A 23,175-nucleotide genomic window follows, 5' to 3' on the forward strand; every position below is an offset into this window, starting at 1 on the left:
ATAATATATTATTAGATCCTTAAACATTTTTACTAAGCTATGTTTGGTTATCTAATTCCTATTGATTAACGCCCCACCAACATCCATCAATCCTCTATGTACTTAGCTCGGACGTAATAGAAATTATTGTCCTTCGCCTTCACTGACTTAGCCGTTGTTTACAAGCCTATATTGTTGCAGAAATGTTACAGTAAAAATGATGAATATACATAATTTGTTGTTGAAATAGTTTCTGATAACTATTTAATGTACAGTATTTTTACTCCTGTCTTGAAAAAAAATTACTTCAACATTTCTTATTAAAGCTAACTTACCGGGTTGGTCTAGTGGTAAAACTCATCTTGTAAATCAGCTGAGTTCTGAGGTTCGAATACTAATTATGTTAGTTGATTTTACTCGGATTTCAATATTAGATCGTGAATACCGGTGTTCTTTGGTGGTTAGGTTTCAATCAACCGCACGTCTCATGTATGTTTGGCCTGAGTCTGTACAACATTAAATCTCACTCATACGTAACAAGGAAATGCGACTGCCTACAAGCCCCGAATCCGGAAAGCTGCATGGAATATCTAAACTTCCGGAATATCCATACGAAAAATAAATAAATAATAAATATTTATGTTTTAACTCCCTCTTGTAATAAACGATTATTGGAACTGAATTTTAGTAAACTAAGTAGGAAAAATGCACAACACCGATTTACTAATATACACGTATATAATATATTTTATTTATTATTATTTTTTTCTATTTCGTAACATTTAAGTTAGTTAAATATGAATTCATGTAGAATTTCCACGTTGTTATTAGTACTGTATTTCTGATTTGTTTCTATGACATGGTTGGCAAATATTGACTCAATGTTTCTATCGAGCACTTTTATATTTATATTTATTATATCTCTGACGCTGCACTTCGTTTTTATATTGCAGAATTTTAGCGATCTGAGTAGTTTATTCTAGTATATATTTCTGGAAATTCATACACAGAAAATACAAATAAATTCTATTACGATGTTTTATTTATTTTTGTTCTCAATTCTACATATTTTTAGAAAATATATATTGTACAATAATATTTTTCAAATTTTGTCTCTTTCACATCCTTAAACTCTCACGTTTGTAGTTCAAATTGTAGTCTACTTTATATTTTTTCCCCATAAAGTAATAATGTCCTAATATTACACAACCTAAACTGTATATATATAGAAAAATTCAACGTATTAAGAAATGCTTTGAAGGAAAAAGTTTTCTTTTGTGGTTTTTAAACACTATACGAAATACGAGTATTAATATACATGTATATATATATATATATATATATACTATTTCTTTTATATTTTATTACTATATTTTTTATTATTATTATTTTTTTAAATAAAAATTATATGCTTGCTGGAAATAATAAAATACTTTCATTAAAAATGTAGAAATTTGTAAATTAACAAATAATTTTTTTTAATGAAAGATTAAAGGGACAAAGAATAAAATAATTATATACTCCGACGTTTGAAGCTCGAGGCCATTGCTCAGTATTGGACTTGGTCATCATTGATGGCAGATGGGGAAGTGATCAATATGAGTGGCGTGTATTAGATCAGGACACTGGAAGCGATCACTTTGCTGTTAAGTTAATAATGAAGGATGGAGTATTTGTAACCATGGATAGACAGCTTCCAATAAGACCTTCGGCACAACAGATTGAAAGAATAGTAGAAAGGGTCGCATATAGGCTCCGTAATATATTAGAGGCAACCCCTGATACTCTAACGACGATCATACAGCAGGAAATGGACAAGGAAATTAGAGCCACCAATCGCAGGGGACAAGTATACTGGTGGTCTGATGAAATAGCGGGCTACCGGAGAGCATTACAAAAAGCTAGAAGAAAAAAACAAAGGCTTAGAATTAGAGGTGGTCAGGAATATGACATGGCAGTCCACTCATATGTTCAAACAAGAAGATTGCTAAACAGGTCCATCAAAAAGTCGAAGAGGGATCATTGGATGAGATTGTGTGAGGACTTAGACAAGGATCCCTGGGGCCAAGCCTACAAAATAGTAATGAAGAAATTCGGCAGGCGTCTACCAAGACTCAGTAAACGTCAATCAGAGGTTCAGTTTAAAGAACTTTTTCCATGTGAAGAAGAAATTGGAGTTATTTTATCAGAGTTTGAACCTAGACGATTTACGCCTGCCGAGTTGGCTTGTGCAATTGGACAGCTAAGTAATAAGAAGAACCCTGGCATCGATGGCATACCAGCAGCCGTACTGAAAGCTTAATAAAGCTTAATAAAGCTTAGTACTGAAGGCTTAATAAAGAAGTTGCCTTGGGCTTGAAAGGGATTCTTTTCCCAGATGTTGGAGGGAGGCCAGAGTGGTCTTCCTCCCAAAAAGTAATGATGAACAAGGTCAAGTGAAGTATAGACCACTTAGTCTATTAAACAATCTGGGAAAGGCGGTTGAAAAAATGTTGGCCGCCAGAATTACTAGAGAAGTTGAAGAAGGTGAAGGGATTAGCCCAAATCAATTTGGTTTTTGGAGGGAACGCACCACCGTATTAGCTGCCAACAAGGTAATAAATTGGGCCCTTGAGGTAAAAAGTGGTACATGGAGAACTAGAAGAATTCCGCTTCTTGTCTCCTTAGATGTTAGAAATGCTTTCGGCACAGTAAAGTGGAGTCAGATTCATAGGGCATTACAGGCAAAAAACATCAGCCCGTACTTGAGGAGACAGGTGGCGAAATACCTTTCAGAAAGGACTTGTACAGTGAATTCACAAGAAGGAGAATAGATATTCAATATATACGGTGGAGTTCCCCAAGGTTCGGTTTTGGGTCCTCTTTTGTGGGTCCTCACCTTTGATGATATTCTACAATTGGACTATCCACCTGGTGTGGAAACAATAGCCTATGCGGAAGATTTGGCAGTCCTTTTACAGGGCAAGACGGGATTGGAGGTGCAGGAGAAGGCCAATATGGCGCTTGCAAAGATACATGAATGGTTGCAAGAAAAGGGACTTATGTTATCAATAAATAAATGTAAGTTCATCACGTTTACTGGTAGAAGAGTTATAGAACGGCTGAACATTGTTGCGAATGGACAGGAAATAATGGAGACAAGCTGCCTGAAATATCTTGGAATTCTCTTTCAGAGAAATTGTGCCTTTTCTGAACATATTAATAGTATATGGAATAAAGCGGACAACATGATAAAAGGGTTAAATATGATCATGTCAACAAAGAAGGCTCCTAGAGCGTCCAAAAGAAAGGTGACAGCATCGGCAGTTGTATCATCTTTATTGTATGCAGTGCTTGTATGGTGGACCTCATTACGAATCAAGAAAAACAAAAATAGACTTGTGAGAACGCATAGGAGGCTGTTGCTGGGAGTGGTTTCCGCTTACAGAACAGTCTCCTATGAGGCACTTTGCGTTTTGGCAGCAGTACCTCCAATCGACTTAATGGCCCATTACAGGGTAGAGATATCGCAAGGACTGGAAACTCAGGAGGCTAAGCATAGGCTGATAACTAGGTGGAAAGAAAGCTGGAGAGAGGTAGGACCTGCTGGCAGGGCAAAACAGCTAATCCCTGACCTTGAGAGTTGGATCAATAGGAAACACGGGGAGGTGGACTTCTTTTTGTCGCAGTACTTTACGGGCCACGGTAATTTTAATTATTATCTTCACAGAGTTGGGAGAAGACAAACGCCGGCCTGTATGTACTGCGGCATTGAGGACGATGCAGACCATACCTTCAAGGAATGCATCAGATGGATACAAAATAGACGGGACACAAATTTATCAACGTTGAGACCTGAGGAGATTACGAGTAACATGCTACATAGTGAGGACAATTGGAAAAGAATTGAAGGAACTATCAGGAATATCTTAACAGTAAAAAACGAAGAAAACTGGGCTTCTGAGTGAATAGATTAGGGTAGGGTGGATAGCCCCAGTGGTGAGGGCTGGCATGCTTAGGTGTGTCAGTTCCAAGGATCCACTGGGGACTCCGAGGGAGAATAGGTCTATACAAATGTAAAAGACCCATCGATGCGTCATGACTTTCCAAGGTATGGCGTAGCGATACAGAAGGGCAAATGAGACTCAAAAGACCTGACCGGTGGGCCGACCTGCCTTGCCGGACATACAGCCGGTAGGTGGGGAGGCCCATTAGAGTATAACAGGCAGTCCCCTGGGTGGCGTAATACCAACCAGTCGGACCGGCCCAGAGGAGCAGAGTCAAAAAAAAAAAAAAATGGGGACGCACACACAGACAGACTCGCATACAAACGTCCTTTAATAGGGTAGGCTATGTATATATTTTACAATGGTTTTATGCAATGGTATACACGTATGTATTGTTTGATTTATAAAAAAAGCATTTTGCTTCATCTACGTACTGTTAACATTTTAGCAATTATTTTGATTTTCGTCACCGTAAATATTTTACTTCGCTTAATTTAGTCGGACAGAAAATTGTCAGATAGTTTAACGACCATAATACTTACCATATTACCTGCTAAACAGGTATTATTCTGAATTTTTTAAAAATATCTATGAACCTATATTTTCTAAATTTTGTTTATTAAATGTTGCTTATGATAAATTGATAAATAACATTTTTCTATGCTCTTCCTCAGCAATCTACATTTTAACCAATCAGATATTTTATAAAAGCAAACAAAACTTCCCCAATTTACCATCTGGACATATATTTTTTCAAAAAACAAAAATTAGGGTACATGTAGATAATAAATTTTAGTTATAGATAGGTTCTTTGCTTTTTTTTGCGCCGTTAAAAGAAGCTTATATTCCATACATAAATATTTTGTATGGGTTGAAGAAAGAATCAATATGTAAAGCAGAATAACCAAATGTAGTAGACTGTCCCGTTTTCCAGGGAGCTGAAACAGAATACACCATGGATTGCAACTTTTAGATTTATATTTAACAACCCTCTACGCAAATTTACATTACTCTAAGCTGTCCATTATTGATGTCCTGGATAGGTCGAGTCTTTTTGAGTAGCAATGCAATAAGTTAGTTTTCAGAAAAGTCCGTAACCTGCTCATCGTTATGAAAAGATATCCAGTATGTTTGTGAGATACCAAGTAAGGAAGAATGAGTCTCAAACATTAAGAATGACTCAAGTAAGGAAGAATGTCAGATTATTTTATGTTCAATAATCATCACAGATTCAAGTAATATTCTTGAGAGAATTCTAATAACGTTTGACTAAAATCGGTTAAACTATTCAAAATTTAAAAACATGTCAATATAACCGTTAACATTTTCTGACTTACAGTTTACGTCGAGTTTGTCGTAGTGAAAAGAAATCTTTTCCCGATAACAACAATATCTTGTAAAAATAGATTTAAGTTTTCTAGAAAAACGGTTTTTCTTAACATCTGTTATTCTATGATAAGTTCTGCTTTTTGATAATCCAAATACCTTTACGTTTACCTTTTCATTTTACCTTTACGTTTACCTTTACTGTAATGGGAATATCAAATTGACCTACCATAACATCATAATATCTGACCGGTTATGATTAATTAAACACTAGTTATTATTATTAAATGTTAATATATAGAAAATATATTTTCTTCAGTTATTTAATTGCATGTGGGTAAGTTCTTTAATGAATAATATTTAAAAGAATAGCCACAGTACCTATTTAGAATAATTTTATTTAGCTTGGCTCGTTGGTACACATAATATAAAAATATACAAATTATAATTCCACTTACCAACCAATGTAATTGATTATTATGTTTTAGCGCTTCGGAAGTTATTTTTCTATCTTCAGGAACATCTGATAAACTTGTATATAAGTGTTCACTTCATATATTAATTTTGATGAAAATTAAAATAAAATTTCCATAAATATAACAACCGATCGATAAATATAACTTGACGATCAATTGCTATATTTATGGAAAATTTATTTTATTTTTATTTTAATGTACATCAAATTAATATGTGAAGTGAATACTTATATACAAATTAATCAGATGTTCCTAAGATGGGAAAATAACTTCCGAAAGTGCTACAACATAATTAATTACAATGGTTGGTAAGCGGAATTATAATTTGTATATTTTTATAGTATCTATTTATCAACATACAAAATTATCATGTTGAATTAAAAAAACTGACACTTTTGTATTTAAATTACTGTATTATTTAAATTATTCTTTGGTGTTCATTATTTAAAATATTATTCAAAAAAGCGGTTATTGCCTTATCATTTTCACAATTTAATATCTAAACAGTCTTCATAAACTCATTATGTCGTACAATACGGATGCAATAATTTCGTCTCGGTTTTCAAGTTTCCTAAATAAAGTTAAAAATAAATGTTGAATTGAAATATAACACTGAACGAAATTACAAACATCGTATAAATTATCTGTATATGGTTAGCATTATTTCAATACAACATTATTGTATTTAAATGGTATGTTACCTATTATTTTTATGAACTCACATCATAAAAATATTCTATTATGCGATTTATTTATGGAAAATAATTAATAATAATATTATTATTATTATTATTATTATTATTATTCTGACTTTGATTTGAATACAATACCTCCGACATCATAGAACACCTACCACAACCTCACAATATCTGCCCAGCGATTAAACACTAATTATTATTACTAAATATTAAAACAATAGAAAATGTCTTTTCTTCTAGCTGTTTAATTGGATTTGGGTAATTTCTATAATGAATACCTTTTAAAAAATAGTCACGGTATCTATTTAACAAGACAGAAAAGTGTCATCCAAAAAATTCCTAGCGAACATTAAAGGACCTCCAAAACCAAGCGTACTTTTTTGACTATTGTAGACTGAAAGAGCATTAATTAACGCAATTTTTTCCCTTTAATCATCCCAAGAAAATGATAGCTGGTTCAACAATTTAATGAAACATAATAGTAGGAAGTAGATTCACTGTTCCAAATTTTCATATATAAATAACTTATTAAAATTACTTCGGGTTTAAATCGGGGAATGTCTATGAAAATAAAATACTAATCTAAGATCTAAATTAATTTTCCTTACTTTTTAATTTGATTAAACTTAAATTATTATATTTTGTCTGAACAAGGAACGATAAATTGGAAAAAAAATTTAAATAAATTCCATAATTGTTAGCAGTAATTTCAATCAAATTTAAACGTAATGATTCCATGAAATACAAAATTAGGATGAACGAACTAATTAGATGTACTTTTGTATTATTGTTGGTTATCTAAAATATAAAGTGTAACAAATATTAATAAGATATCAATCGTCAGTCGTGTAAAAAAAAAATCTAAGTACTGGAGATATATAGATATATAATTTAAATGTTTTAAAAGGAAATTTAAATGTTAAAAATTTCAAAATTAAATGTTTACATTTAAATGTTTAAAATTAAAATATTAAAATTTAAACAAATTAGAGCATTTTAATGAATAACAAAATTTCAAAACTTAATAAACAATTTACAAATTTTCGTTTTTTTAGATTTACTTCCAAAAATGCATATATAGTTTTCTTCAAATAGGTTTTTGTTTCCTAATCCTATTTTTAATTTCGTTGTGATTATTTTTTGATTCCAAAAGATTTTACACATAATTAGTGGTGGTCTAAAAGATTAAAGTTTAAACTTTAAAAATGTTTTAAGCTTAAAATACTTTTAAGTTTTACATAGAAAGATGTCCTGAATACACGATTGCAATTAATATTTAACATTAATATTATATATACTCAGAATAATTGTGAAAATGCTGCCTTGTACAATATCTTACAATAATACGATACTCCATATTTTACAACAAAATAATTTCAATGAGCAACACTAATTAGAAAATTATTTTGGCTGGGTCTGAGAAGTTATTTAATTAACACCATAGTGGATGTTGAAAGAAGTAATTTAATTGCGTAGTAAACTTTATTCTATTCAAGCGTTTCAGTCATTCTCTTCGCAAATTTATTTCATGTTTCCGAAAAATACTTTCTCTTATCATTTCTCAGCCTCAAATAAATTATTTTCTTCTAAAAATAGAACATATCTTCTTTACTTATTTATTTATTTTGAATTCCTTTTATATGAAAACTTATAACATGTTATTTTACACAAAATGATAAATAGGAACAACTTGTAACTATATTTAGAAACCGCTTGTTTTTTTTTGGAATAACCCACCCATCCATTTGTGCGGGAACCCACAAATGGACATGTCCACATGTAAAAGTGGGTACTTTTACATGTAAGGGAATTTGTTCCCAAATGCCAGTTTAATCTACTATGAAAGGCGGACTTAATTTCATGAAATTTCAGTATCGTTTTAACTTTTGTACTTTGGTACTTTGAGTTTAATTAATGGTATTAAATTCACGCCTAACTGACCAGATTCAAGGTAAGACTAACTTTCAGTATATAATATGCAGACTGTTGAGGCATTATAACCTCGAAAAACTAAATAACGAAAACATCTATCTTTTCGTTAAAAGTAGAACAATTAATCTGAAAATTGTATAAATTAATTATTATAAATTCTGTTTAAAAAGATTTTTTGAATAAGAAAATTCAAATTATCAGTATAATTTTATTATTACATTCAACAATAACCGTGTATTTTTAAAGAAGAGAGTGAATTTGAGAATAAATCAGTATTACCAAATTTTATTCTAGTCCGGGAATGAACATGTTTGACACAGATAATTAATAAAATTGTATTGCTTTTTAACAAAAAGAAAGTTAACAAAATATATTCAAGTAACAATCTTGTCTGTGGATTGTATTTTTCTTATTTGTTAAGTTTTTAAAATTACATTTATTAATATAAAAATTCTTCAATCTTTTACAGAACGCGATTTTGTTTAAAAAAAAATTATTAAAAATTTTGTTGTGTGAAGAAATCAAAATAACAAATTTCATTGGCAGAATATAAGGTGCGAAAAAATATATAAAAATGCATTCAATTTCTATTACAAATCTTGAGGGGACAAAGTATTAACTATTTTTATCCAGCCTGAAATGCTATTGTCAAGTAGTACAAAATTTAATTTTAATATTTACGGCTTTTAATTTTCATTTCAACAAAATTCTGACGATGTTATATGCAGTTCAAAATAACTTAAATACAGGTAGAAGGTATTGTTATTATTGAAAATAATTTCTATCTTTTATATTCATCTTGTGCTATATTTTTGGAACTAAGGAGTAAGAGACAGTATTAAATTTAATACTCAATTATTTCACATCAAAATACAAAAACTTTAATAAATACTAACTATATCCATGAATTTATATGCGAGTAACCTACTTAAACCTGTTTAAAAAGGTTCAAAATGAAACTTTTTTAAACATAGTGGAACAAATCAAATCTATCTCTAAAAATTAAGCATGTTTTTAACATAGGTCTGCTGACGACATAAACTTGTATAATTATTACTAAAGAGTAACAGGGTAACGGGTAACGGGTTGATGCAGATGTTATATCCATCGCAAAAATTCTATTGTTTAGAACAAAATTAGCTCGAATAAGATTTTTTTCATCATTAGTATTCTTGAAAATCATTATTAATATTGAAAATTGCACAAGGACTTAGTTTTTTCCAAGATATTAACTATTTTTCCTAAGACCTAAAAAAAGTGTAAAATGTCAAACAAAAATTTTTAAGATCCAGAATAACAAGATAGGTTGAGAAAAGTCAGCAACTTGCTGATTGTTTTATTAATTTAGAAAAAAAAACGGTTTTTCAATTAGGGGGAAGGCAACCGGGGAATGCTTTTCGAAATCTACGTAACATTAAATTCTTTCTGATAAATCAAGCTTACTAAAATAAAGATTTAATTCAAATTGGCTAGCGTATTTATTAAACTAACGGAGAGAAGTTTAAAAATTTTATTAACTAATTATATTAAATAAGATTGAAGAAACAAATTTAGATCACTAAAAAATTTCAGTTAAGCCACATTAATTTCAGTACTATATTATTTTGTAAAATTATATCATTACTTTCTGTATTTGTAAATAGACTACACATCTAGAAATCTAATAGTCAAGATATATTTATCAAAATAATGAAATAGAACAGATGCAATTATCAAACCTTGAATAAGTCAAATATGTATGTGCTAAAATATCTATGTAATTATCATTTTCTTTATTATCAGAGAATAGAGTGCAGTTGGTAAAATTCCCGGATTCAATAATTCGTGTTTGGAGAATAGAGAATTAGAAATAGCAGGGAAATATACATTACATTACGATAGATTTGATTTCCAATTTTAGTGCAACTTGTCCTTCCAATGCTACTGCACCTGTTAAACATGTCGTGAAAAATTCATCCTGAAAAAACTATTAAAGATAAACTGATGAAAATTTGTATATACATTCTTCTTATGGTAAAGTGCACACTAAGAAAGGATTTATTAAATTTCGAGGGTAAATTGAATTTTATAAGTTTTTTATTCTTTGGTAAAAAATAAAGATATCAACTTGATTTTTGGTGTGTGTAAGCTTCATGTGAATACCTAAAAATCAATTTATAGATTTTTCGAGATTTAACCTTATTAAATGTAAAAATAGGTTGAACGATTGCAAATTTTCTTCATTTCCGATAATACTAAATGAGATATTCAGTAGATTTCGGCTTAAAAATATTCTTCAGACAAATATCTAAAATCCATTTTTGGAATTTCGGTTTTTTAAGGGGTGTGACGGTGTACGCCGTGACAAGTTAATCAAAATACCCACTGCCAGGTTACTTCATGTATGACGCGACTGGGTGTACCTGCCTCCAGTTACTTGACTAAAAAACATAAAATAAAAAAGTAAAAAATTAGAAAAACGAGAAACGAAGTACAGCCACCTCTTTCCTTCATTTTTCCTGATTAACCTCTGGGAATTACAGTCAGGTATTATTTCAGAGGATGATATGTATGAGTGTAAGTGAAGTGTAGTCTTGTACAGTCTCAGGTCAACCATTTCTGAGATGTGAGGTTAATTGAAACCCAACCAAAGAACACCGGTATCCACGGTGAATATCTAGTATTCAAATCCAACGGCCACCTCCTAGTGTTGTTTGTCGGGCAAAGCTAGGAATCGGGAAAAATTAACTTTTACTCTTTCGAAGGACGGATAACCAGCTATAATTACTATTTTTAAGATGGATGCTGACTATTTTGAAACCCGCGTTCTTCAGATCATTCAATTTTTCGGGTCCTGTACTGATTAAACTGTTGCTCTAAAGAAATAAAAATATACTGATAGTTTTTATAAAATGTAAGAGGCTTTAATTTTTATTTATCATTATTATTCTCACAAGCGTGAGTTTAATGAATGCAGATGGTGCGAGGGGGCAGAGCTTCCGGCTAGAAGGAAAGGACGATCAAAGCGAACTCTGATTGGCTAGTTTATTGTAATATAATTTGATAGCTCGTCTCACTATCCTAATTAAACAGAAAATTATCACTGGAAATCTATTTCTGATATCCAAATCCTTTGAACGTAATATTTCATAATATAAATTCAAAATTGGTTCTACTAATATTAATCAGAACAACTAGCTACAGAATAATAAACCCACTTTGTATAAAATATAATAAAATGTAACTCTTTCCTTTCCAGTGTTATTTACTATTTTGAATTAAAAACGTCTAAATTAACTGTAAAATTATTTGGAATTCTCTCTTTCTAGTACAGTTCATCAGTACAATTTCTGTTAGTATAATTTATGGATAGTAATAACCTCAATCCTAACATTATTTTCTAGTAAATATAAGTTATGAAATGTCTTTATTTTCCTGATATTATCATTCATTTTAGTTGTGTTATCTTTTACATTTTTAATCCATACTTTATTTAAGAACCTTTTTTATTGTGAATGTTTGTTTAGTTTCTAACAAACTGCAATTTCCTTTTACCAGAAAATACTCAAAGGAATAACTGTTTTAATTTAAATATATATATATATATATATATAATAACACGTTCATTATTAAGTTAAGAGCAGTTTCCTAGTAATAAGTTATTTGTGTAATAAATAACATGGATAGAATTCTAGTTAAATTCTTTCATGTTGTTGTTAAACAGGTTTTTTTTAAGAACGTCATATGCTATATCGGCAATTTCAATCATGTAAATGTTTTTATATAGTATATAAAAATGTTTTTATTATATAAATACAGTAAATGTAACACAGTAAGATTTACGTTATCATAAATATTATTTTTTTATTACTACTTTTTATGTTCGAAACCATTAAAATGATTACAATTTACCATTAAAGAATATTAAAATTATTTATTTGTTTTTAAAAATTATATCTATATAAAGCTATCAATTAATTTTGAAATAATTATCATTATTTTTCATTACAATTTAACATCTATTTTGATTTGCTGGTCACCCAGAAGCATATATTTTAATCTTACCAGGATCTGGTTTAATCAAATTAATTAATCGACTATATCATACATAACTGCATTGTTTAATGTATTCACATACTAATTTGCATACACACTATTTTTGTGCCGAATACCTAAATTTAGGTGATTTTTTTAACACGGTTTCCATTGTTTTACTAATGAAAGGTGTAATAATCTCAGCTGTTCATGCCAGTTGCCGTAAAGCAGATGGTTATTGCATTACTTTGAGATAGATATATCTTTGTTTATTGCAAGAAACATATCGTGTGTGCGCGCGCGCAAGCGAGAGCGTGTGTGTTTGTGTGTGTGTGTGTGTGTGTGTGGTTACTCTGCGTTTCTAAAGAGAAGAGTAACCAAGTAAATTATTAAATTAAATAAAGCACGCAAGGTGATTGAGAAGTTTCTCATCCTATGTTGCACTAGACCACATTAAAATCTGATAACAACTTCTCGCTTAATGGATTTTCGTTTGTTTAAAAAGCTATGTCGAACAACTTTCTGTTTTACTAAGTTCCATAAGTATAAAATTTTATTCGTGAGATTTAGGAAGGATTTAATTTGGAACAGAATTTCTGTCTTATTAATTCTATAGTCTAAGAAAATGTTCATTTAGCTTAAGGCAGTTTTGTGAACAAATAAATCCTGAAAAATTCCTAATAAAAAAAAAATACATTTTAATGCTAGTTCCTGGTTTTTTTTTTAAAAGACTTAAGAAGTTCTCAAATCATCACATAAGTTAAATGTTTAAAAGTAGTTATTTTCAACCAAAAAAAGTTATTTTGCTGAACTGACAATGGGATAAAATTGTCTAATTTTAAAACTTTTGCTAATTTTTATGAAAATTATTTATTTATCACTGATTCTATGAGTTCAGTAATTCACAAAACGAAATGATGCCGAAACGTGCTGACAGAAAATGCAATTTAGTAGGAGTTCTTAGGGAATGAAATAATGGATTCATAATAACTGCTGTTATTAATTGTGTTGCATTCTTTAACCTAGTATTCTAGTCTCGTATTCGCGGTTCAAGAAGGACAATGAAAGATACATCTTACAAATAAAGTCCATTGCTCTTAATAATAATTTATAATGTACAAAAATAGCAATCCAGATTCTCATACAACGGAAATTTCCCTACACATATTATATACATAGGCAAGAATTGATAAAAAATCTAAAATAGATTTTACAAGAAAAATATCCTACATAATGTATTAACTGGATTATTCTTACATTTTTTTAATTGAGCAAGTTCACACTTTTAAATACATATATTTTTATTAGAAATTAAAGAAGAGTAACGTCTAAAATAATAAAGTATTTCAGGGTCATTTTCCAATATGATTTTTTCGCGTAGAGATATACAAATTAAATTTTTTCTGATAACGGAACAAACTTTAAGGAAATGTAATGCTACAAGAATATTAGTTTGTATTTTAGGAATTTTATATTTGTCTAACATGTTTTCATCAAGCAGCTTTTCACATAAAATTGCCAATATTTAAAAAAAATTGAATGTTCTCATGTTGGTTTAAAAAAAAAGAAACAGAATAACTTGAAACAGTAAGATAGTAACAAAGCGTACATATTAGTTGTAGATTTACATAACAGAATTTTTTACATTATTTTTCACTGTAGCACTAATTCACGGAAATCAAATATACAAGCAGCCATATTTTGAGTAAATTCTTTATTAAACTTTATATGTATGTGTTACTGTGAGTGTGATGTGTGTCGTTTGATATATAAAGAAATACTAATTTTAATAATTCATATTAATATAATTAAGTACAAATAGCTGGTAATCATGGCAGTAACAAAACAACAAGTTTGGGGTTTACATTTATAGAAAGAAAGAAATATCTTGATATTACAGATAGAGAGGAAATGAAGTTACGACTGACCAGGAGTATAGAAATAAAAAGTATGGTGACTGCAATAAATAGTATGTTGGACATATTAGAAGTATTATTCTTATGTCTGAATCAATTCAGACATAAGAATAAAAGAACTACTTGCACGAATCACAATGAACCTTTACAAATTATTCATAGGAATCAAAGTTATTAAACAGAGTACAAAAAAATATATGAATAGTCACTAAATATGTAGAAATAAGAAAATTTACTGACTAAATTTAGAAAGAACATCTTATTTAACAAACACACACCTCCCAGATAAAATAACTTATTGAAAAATGTTTACTTCTAACAAATTTAATTTTTTAATCCTTATTTATTATTATGTAAGGTGATGTTAAACAAAGGTAATGACAGTTTACCAAGTAATTATATTATAGATTTTCTGGTAACAATAATATTTTTTTTACTCATTATTTTGTATGTTACCACACTTTTGTTTTTCTTTCTTCGATCTTGAATCCAACTGCACGATTAGGTAATAGTGGTGATAAAGTGGCGGTTTCTGCACAAAATGCCAGTTCTGGGACTTCACGCATGTTTGATTGCTGTATGACTTTATTAATTGTGAGTAAACGTGGAGTCGTTATGCAACTAATATCATTATTTAGGATTTCAATGTTGTCACATCAGAAACAACCCATTTAAAACACTTATATTATTCAGACTTCAAACCTTATTTCTCTTAATGCAGGCTTTTACACAGTAATCAATATATTTCTTTTTACACAATTATTACTGAGATTTTTTTTTTCAATAATTTGATCGATGACTGATGACCGACTGAATGAATATTCATTTACTTGAATGTTAAAAGCAAGCAAATGTCGTATCAAAATCTGATTCGCGAGAGAAAATAGATTGTGATTGGTTAAAATTTAAGATTTTAGCTGCATAAGACATTACTTTTAATATTTTGAAAAAAAGAATACATTAATGTTCTAATATTTATATTATATATTTCAGTTAATAAAATAAGTAAATATCTTGCAAACTAGCCTTTTTAATCGACAAGTATAACTTTTTAAAACTTTTGTAGAATAATATATATTTTACAAAGTAAACAAACAATGCAAGTTTAATGAAAGTAAAATTATCAAATTAGGGAATTAAAAACTTAACTTGTTAATCAATGAACTTAATATTTTTAATTTATTGCTAATGCTCAAATTAAATTTTTTCTTCAAAAGATTTCTTGATTTTTTTTTTTATAATTGAAAAATTCCTATTGATTTGTCTGTTTCGGAATCCTTACTTTTTTTATAATCTGAATACTAGCAAAATATATTAGAAAAAAAAATAATTTAATTCAATTCCAATCCCTTCTTTGAAGTCGGTTTGGTGGTCATCCGTCATCGATCATATTATTGAAAAAAAAAAATTAATTTCATTTTTATTAATATACATCAAAAGGGTTGTGATAAATTTCTGATGTGACAGTGTTGAGCATTGAAAATCTACTGTAAGTGGTACTAGCTGCAATTAATAAATAATGATTTTAGCAACTCCATGATTCTGTGCACCTCACCATGGTTTGGTTGGCTGACTCTTTGTATATTAGCCTTGAAATTACCTTAGTTTCTAATGTCCGGCTAGTTGGTATTTAATTTATACAAAGTCTTTTTTTTTTAATTACAAAACGGTACTTTACAATTAAGTATACAATTCACACTTTTCTTGTTTCTCATACATACACATGCGTGCATAAATGTTCACGCACGCACACACACACACACATACACAAAGCCATCTTTATCTTATATCTACATTTTTTCCTTGTTTTTTTGGGGAGGAGAAGATAATTTTATTAAAATAAAAAGTTGGATAAAATATACATAAAGTTATGCATATTTCATCCTTTCTGTTGGCAGTTCCTACAGAAAAATAATGAGCGAATTCCTTTTCACAATGAAAAAATTCTTAATGAAATTGTGTTGTTTATTTTAATTTAAAATTAATAGTGCACTGACCTTTTTAAGGATTCCAGTCTTTTCTAAGTTTCGCAATAAACAGCAAAGCATTTTATAATTTATTAAAATAAAAGTATAGTGAAAAAATAAAGTACAATTTTTTACGTATCCACAAAGTAATTCTTCTTTCTTCCTGTTATAGCCATTAGTGGTCTAAAGCCTCCATGTACAAAAAAAAGCAATAAATTTATACAATGTTCCTTGACCTAATCTTATCTTCACTGACATTTATCACACATCTTTTCATCCCTTATTATTTTTTTTTTTACTGCTAATAATTTTATCTTTATTTCTATAAATGACTAAATTAAATAAGCAGATAAATGCATAACTCAGAGCGGCTTTTTCTTTATTTCACCTTACATTACTGTTTATAAATATAGTATTCCCATTGCGGCTTCGCCCATGCTATGTGTATATAGAACTTCAAAAATTGCTTTAGTAATGATATGTGGACCGTTGCTCTAGGAGTGTTTTGTTATTTGGTCATCATTCCTTTAATTTTATTATCAAACTAATTTTGTTTTAAGTATATAATACTTGTACAAATTGATCTTTTATTTTACAAACAAGGACATTAGATTTAATAAAAGTAGGAATTTTTTATTTATTTATATTTCTATTGTAAAGAGATTGGTGAGGTTTCAACTGTAGTAAATATTCTGGTGTCATAAGAAATGTATAGTTAAAATAACGAAAAAGACGTTATCATTTTGGCTATTTTGCAGATGACAGTCGCTGAAAAGAGCATCTTAAAATCTTATGACATAGGCTTAAAACAAAGTTAAATTTAAAGTAAATCGGTTAAAGAAATCGGTTAATTATACAAAATTAATAATTGCCTGTATAATTTTACTTCTTGCCTACATGGACAACAAAATAATAAATATTAATATTTCTTGTACTGGAAAAAAGTTTCCTTGTGTTTGTAATTTACTGTAGAAAATTAAAAATAGGTAAAATAAGTACTAGAGAGACAGTATCATTCACTAAGCACTATTCACTTCAGATTGTTTTAGCTGTATTTTATCATAATTTCATTTCATCCTAAAATAGAAGACATAGTTTTAATTTGCTTAAATTAGAATAGAAAAGCTCCCTTTACTTTTACTACTAATTTTATCTTATCTTTTGGTAGATGCCTGTAACCCAAATCCATAACTATTCACAAACATAAAGTGATATTACATCTGCTCTTTGATAGTCACTTATAGAAACATTGCAGAATCGTTATCTAAGTGATATTGTTACAGAATATAATATTTTTCTTTAATTAATTCAGTTATTTAATGATTTCTCTTAGCATTTGACATGTTAACGATTTTTCCTATATTTCTGCAGCTCCATAAAATTACACTAAACAACATGATACATAATTTTTACAAAAATAATTGTACAATTTTCTGAACATTGCTATATGACGGCAATAATTAATAATAAAAAATAAAAGCCATGTTTTATTGGCTACTTAAAATAATTTCATTTTTTTTATTATACAGAAAATCAAAAGTACACTTGAATTACTTTCTTTGATAGTAATAATAATGTTATTCTTACACCTTGTTTCTATGGTCCACAAAGTAAATATACTATTGAAATGACATTAATATAATCTTTATACCATGCTGATGTGCAACAGTATATTTACTTAAATGAAGGTAAGGAAAATGACTTCTTACTTTCCTTACTAAATTTGAAATTGGATTCTCGTGTAGTTGTAAATGGCTATGCAAATTTAAGGAATTTTGCATATTAGGACAAGAACATCTGCAATCATTTGATAACGTACAATACATGACCAACATAGAAGGCCCAGTAGACTAGACAATAATTTAGCAAACACTATAATTTCATTCACATTAATTCTGTTGACATATTTTTATAATATACCTACATTATTTAGCATTACATTCAGTGCAAGTACCTAATACTGAAAACTATTGTAGCAGATGGTTCCTGTTATGAAGTTTTCAGGTTAAACATTAAATTATTTATAGATATGGTTTTTAATAACTTTATAACATTAGTTGAGACTTAGTGAAATAAAATTTGGTAGACTATAGATCTTAAGTCGATTTTTTATTTTGTAAAAAAAGGAAAAAAATTTTTAATTATATAGTTAAAACAATATAGTGACATATTAATATTCCAAACATCTAAATCGGTTTTCAAACACCTAAATCAATTTGCTTGTAACCTTTAAGATGTAAAAATATGTTAAGAATTAAAGAAATAATAAATGTATTAGCACTTTCAAAATTTCTTCGATTAGTTAATGTAATGCGTTTTCTCAAGCCTTTCTCAAAACTCCACATTTGCTAGATTATCAAAGAGAATTACATAAGCGCAAACTAAGCTTCTAAAGAAGGTTGAAGTGCAACTCATCTAATCAGTAAAAAAGCAAAGTTCTTAATAACAGACTGAAAACTAAGAAAATGTTTCAGTACCATGTTAACTCTTAATACAGTGAAAAATAAATTAAATTATTTAATTGTTCTTTTTATACTGGTTGAATGAAGAAGCAATAAAAGATATAAAATCAGATACTTGATGTATTAGGTTGTATATCATTTACTTTTCACGATTTTCTGAATCTAACTTATGTTTCTTCTAATTCGCATTTTGTCACCATTGTGAAAAAATTTTTATATACTGAAAGTACCTCATTTTTATTTTATAAGTTCTAAACATAAACCTCTATGTTCTAAACATAAAACTCTTTCAGAATGATAATTTTTTTTAAATCTGTTTTTTTGTTTTTGTTTTTTTTTAATTCTGAATATTGCATAAATAGCAAGTACAAAAATTTCTAACAAATATTTTTAAAAAGTTTTATTTTAAATATAATTTCACTTCTGCAATAAATGAGTTGTTTTAAACTAAGAAAAATGACTTTTTAATTATTTATTTTTTAAATAAGTCTGGTTTAAAAATATCCAAAAGCATTGAACACAAAAGATTATTCAGATAATATGATGATTTGAAATAGACATGATGATTCTGGAATAAAGGTGTTTATTTTATTACAGATTCATTGAACAGTAATGAAATTCGATTTATAAGGGATTATTTAGAATCTTTTTCTTTTTAGGATGTAATGTTTACATAAAATTGTTCGATACCAAATGTATATTAACCTACTCATTTTTTGATAAAATTTAATCTTTTTTTTTGCAACTGCTTCTATGAGTTTAAATAGAAATATTTTTGTTACTAAACAGCAACTGCTATAAGCTAATTTTTACTTAAATTTCCTGAAGGAGAATAAAATCCTACTGTAGATTAAAATCATTTTCATTTATGGGAAAGGTAATTTGTTCCAACTGTATCTAAATTTTTTTTAATGATTAATAGGGTGGATAGTGTGAATATGGTAAAAGTGAGATTTATTATTCTAGTGGTAGGGATATAGAAGGGATAGTAACTGGTTCCTTCTACTGTAACTAAGGAATTGAAGAGTTTTTTGTATGTATCACAAATGTTAGTTAAAGGATGTCATCTATCATCATACAAACAAATTAATAAACTACTTCATCTGATGATTTTATTAACTTCATCTGGAATGATTTTTCAGTCATTTAACCAACTTTTTTCATAATTTTCATTTACAAAGTGTTGAAGACAAAAAGCGGGTATTATAATGTTGAGAAATGATTAGGAAAAATACTAATACTTTTTCAGCAATATTATTCAATATAAGAATTCTCTACTTCTAACTGTGAAAATTGAATGGTTCATGATAAGATTGTTTTCATTAAGTGATTCCTCAGAGAATATATGATTTGTAATAGGTTAAAATAAAAATTTTCTGCAATATCAGAATAAACAATTTTTTTAAATAGTTATTTCAAAGTAATCGTTTACAACAAAGTATTTTGCGTGAAAAATTATTCAATACAGAATACAAAATAAGTAAGTTTAGATAAGTATGTAACTATACCTTGTTTTTAATCACAATATATCATTTAAAATGACGACTCTTGCAAGTATACTCAATGATACTGGCTATTTTGCAGATCATAATCACTGAACACGGCGATAAGAACAAATGATAGTTGTGAAACATTATCTAATCTTAAAAATATGTTAGTTTTAAAGTAAATTGAAATTGCCTGTTATAAAAATTAATACGCGTAATTGTTTATTTCTTAACCTGAATCCATACCTATTACCGTAATGAATTCGAACCATGCATTACACAAATTTAAGATGACATTATACCTGCAGTAACATAGTCACAAAGTGGTATTGTTGTAGAACACATCATTATCCTTTAATTATTTTACTTTTTTAATGATTTCACTTAGCATTTGAAATAATGATTTTGGATCTCCATAAAATTAAATTATTCAACATAGCCCATAATCTGTAAAAAAAAAATGTACAATTTTCTGATTGTTGCTGTGTAATGGTAATAATTTTTAAAAAATCATATTTATTTGCTGTTTAAAATAATTTCATTTTTTTAACATGTAAAACATCAAAATACACTAGAATTTCTTTGAGAGTAATAATATTAATTTACACCTTCAGTGTACATACTATTGTAACAACATAAATGTTACCTTTATAGCATGCTGGTATGTAACACTATATTTAATTAAATAAAGTTATGAGAAATGTTACTTTCTTTACTAAGTCCGAAATCAGATGCTTGTGTAATTGAAAATGGGAATGCAAATTTTGGAAATAATATATGTTATATGGGAATATCGTGTGTTATATATTAGGTTGGAAAGGAGAATGCCACACCTGCAACTGTTAAGTTATGGCACATAACAAATGTTTACAATTAGTAGACTGGATTGAATAATTCAGCAAATTCTTTTGACCTGAGAAATCCTGTACCAATATTTGTGTCTAGAGTTTTCTAGTTACAAGTAGTGAAAAAAACTCGATAGTAATATTTACCTATCTATTTGTAATATTTACCTAGTAAACTGAATAGATGTTATGATTTTTATATCAAAATCCCAACAACTAAATCAGTTATTAATAAATGTTTACAAGTATCAAACATCCCCATTTCAAAATACCTCCATTACATTAAAGAAGGTTACACTTATAACATTTTTTTACATTAGCCAAACATAAAATCCAATTGTGAATCAAATTAGTTCACAATCACACAAAAAAAGTATTATAAAAGGTGATTTGTGGGTGAATATGGACAAACCTTATAAAAGATGTAGATGTGTGAATATAATATTTTAACATATTATAAATCAAATAGTAAAAAAAAATCTAGGATATAAGTTTTCAAATTGAGTTCAAAGTTAATCTGATCATTTCTAGTCAGATGCAAATAGATCTCCCTTGCTTTAATAATTTTTCTTATTAATAAGCTACACTCTATAAAAAATTCATCTTTATAAATGAGTAATCTTCCATGTTGACTAAAAGATTATGTTAGGAATCTTGTAAAGTAAATATACAATTGTTTCTTTTAGTTATTTTAAAGTTTTTTATCAATTTTCATAAAAGCTGCAGGTTTTTTATGATAAAATGTATTAGGAATTTAAAAACATAATAAATGAAGTAAAAATGTTACTACATCTTTAAAAACTTCTTTGATTAGCTAATTTAAAAGTTTTCTCAAGCCTTTGTTCCATATTTGCTAGATTATCATACAGTCTGAAACTAAGTTAGAAATAAATTAATTTATAAAATGCATGCAGGAAGATATATTAAAAATAAAAAATAATAAATGAAATTATTACTCTATTAAAACATGCTAATCTTGAAACTCGTATAATAATTACAATAAAATTTTATCTACTTAAACCAGAATTTATCTGAAGTTTAATGCAGGTATGAGAACTATGAAATTACTATTAACTATATGTAGTCATTTCAAATATCTTCTTCAGTAATAATAATTACATTCTGATAAGCTATATATGTTTATTGAAGTATGAATTTTAATGTAATTTCAGCTAGTTAATTTTCTAATTTAATTATTTAAGTTTATGAATGCCATAACTTACTTCAAATTTTAATGTTTCATTTATGAGTTATACAAATTTTAATGCTTCATTTGCAAGTGGATATGAGTGCCCAGTGCTCCATTATCAGTAACCAGTGAGCAGACACAAGTGCCCAGTGCTCCATTATCAGTAACCAGTCTTATTTTGGCTTCACAATAAATGGTATATTAACATGCCTCATATTTATTTAAGGCCTGTGTTACGGTTATGATAACTGTTATGGTTTGGTGGTTTTTTATATTCATATCATATATTGATGGTTGATTGTTCATCTTTATGCAACAGATATAACTTGTTGAAAGATGTGAGTTTGGAGCCATGTAGAGCATACACATTTTTAACTTTGTTGACTTGTTGTTTAGTGTTCTTTAGATTCAAACTCTTTTCAAATTTTTAAGAATGACCCAACAGTTCTGTCAATATGTCTATTATATACAAGGAGTGTTTGGTAAGTCCAAAGTCAAAAGATTTATTATAATTCATTGTCGAGAACATTCTTACTTTCCCTCATCTACACTGGAAGTACACATCAAGTTTTAATCAGGTATTTTTAAAAATTCTATTGTTACAATCATTTGAATTGGTCAAGAATTATGATTGAATGAACAGAAAAGTATTTTGTGTGGTTATCAAACATTACTTTTTGAAAAGCAAAATCCCACAGGAAACTAAAGCCAAGCTAGATAAACATTATCAACATTTAGCTTCCACTGCTTAATAAGTTTACAAGCAGTTACAGCTGCAGAAAATATTGAAAAAATTCCATAATGGTGATGGAGCATAGAAGATTAAAAGTGTGTGTGATTTTATTGATATTCATCTCAAATGAATTTTATTTTATGTGAACATTTACATTAGTAAAAG

At 28.4% G+C, this 23,175-nt stretch overlaps 1 protein-coding gene across 1 annotated transcript; it reads left to right on the forward strand.

Moving 5' to 3' along the window:
- The first annotated feature begins 2,468 nt into the window (after positions 1–2,468).
- LOC142321134 (uncharacterized) lies at positions 2,469–2,792 on the forward strand. Its single transcript, XM_075359126.1, has one exon. It carries the CDS (start codon positions 2,469–2,471, stop codon positions 2,790–2,792), a length of 324 nt encoding a protein of 107 aa, XP_075215241.1.
- Positions 2,793–23,175: the final 20,383 nt, after the last annotated feature.

Source organism: Lycorma delicatula, chromosome 3 (genome assembly GCF_047948215.1).
Source record: "Lycorma delicatula isolate Av1 chromosome 3, ASM4794821v1, whole genome shotgun sequence".
NCBI lineage: Eukaryota > Metazoa > Arthropoda > Insecta > Hemiptera > Fulgoridae > Lycorma > Lycorma delicatula.

Excerpts from the sequence above, each read along its gene's own strand:
- LOC142321134 (XM_075359126.1), top strand. The coding sequence starts at position 2,469 with ATGTTGGCCGCCAGAATTACTAGAGAAGTTGAAGAAGGTGAAGGGATT.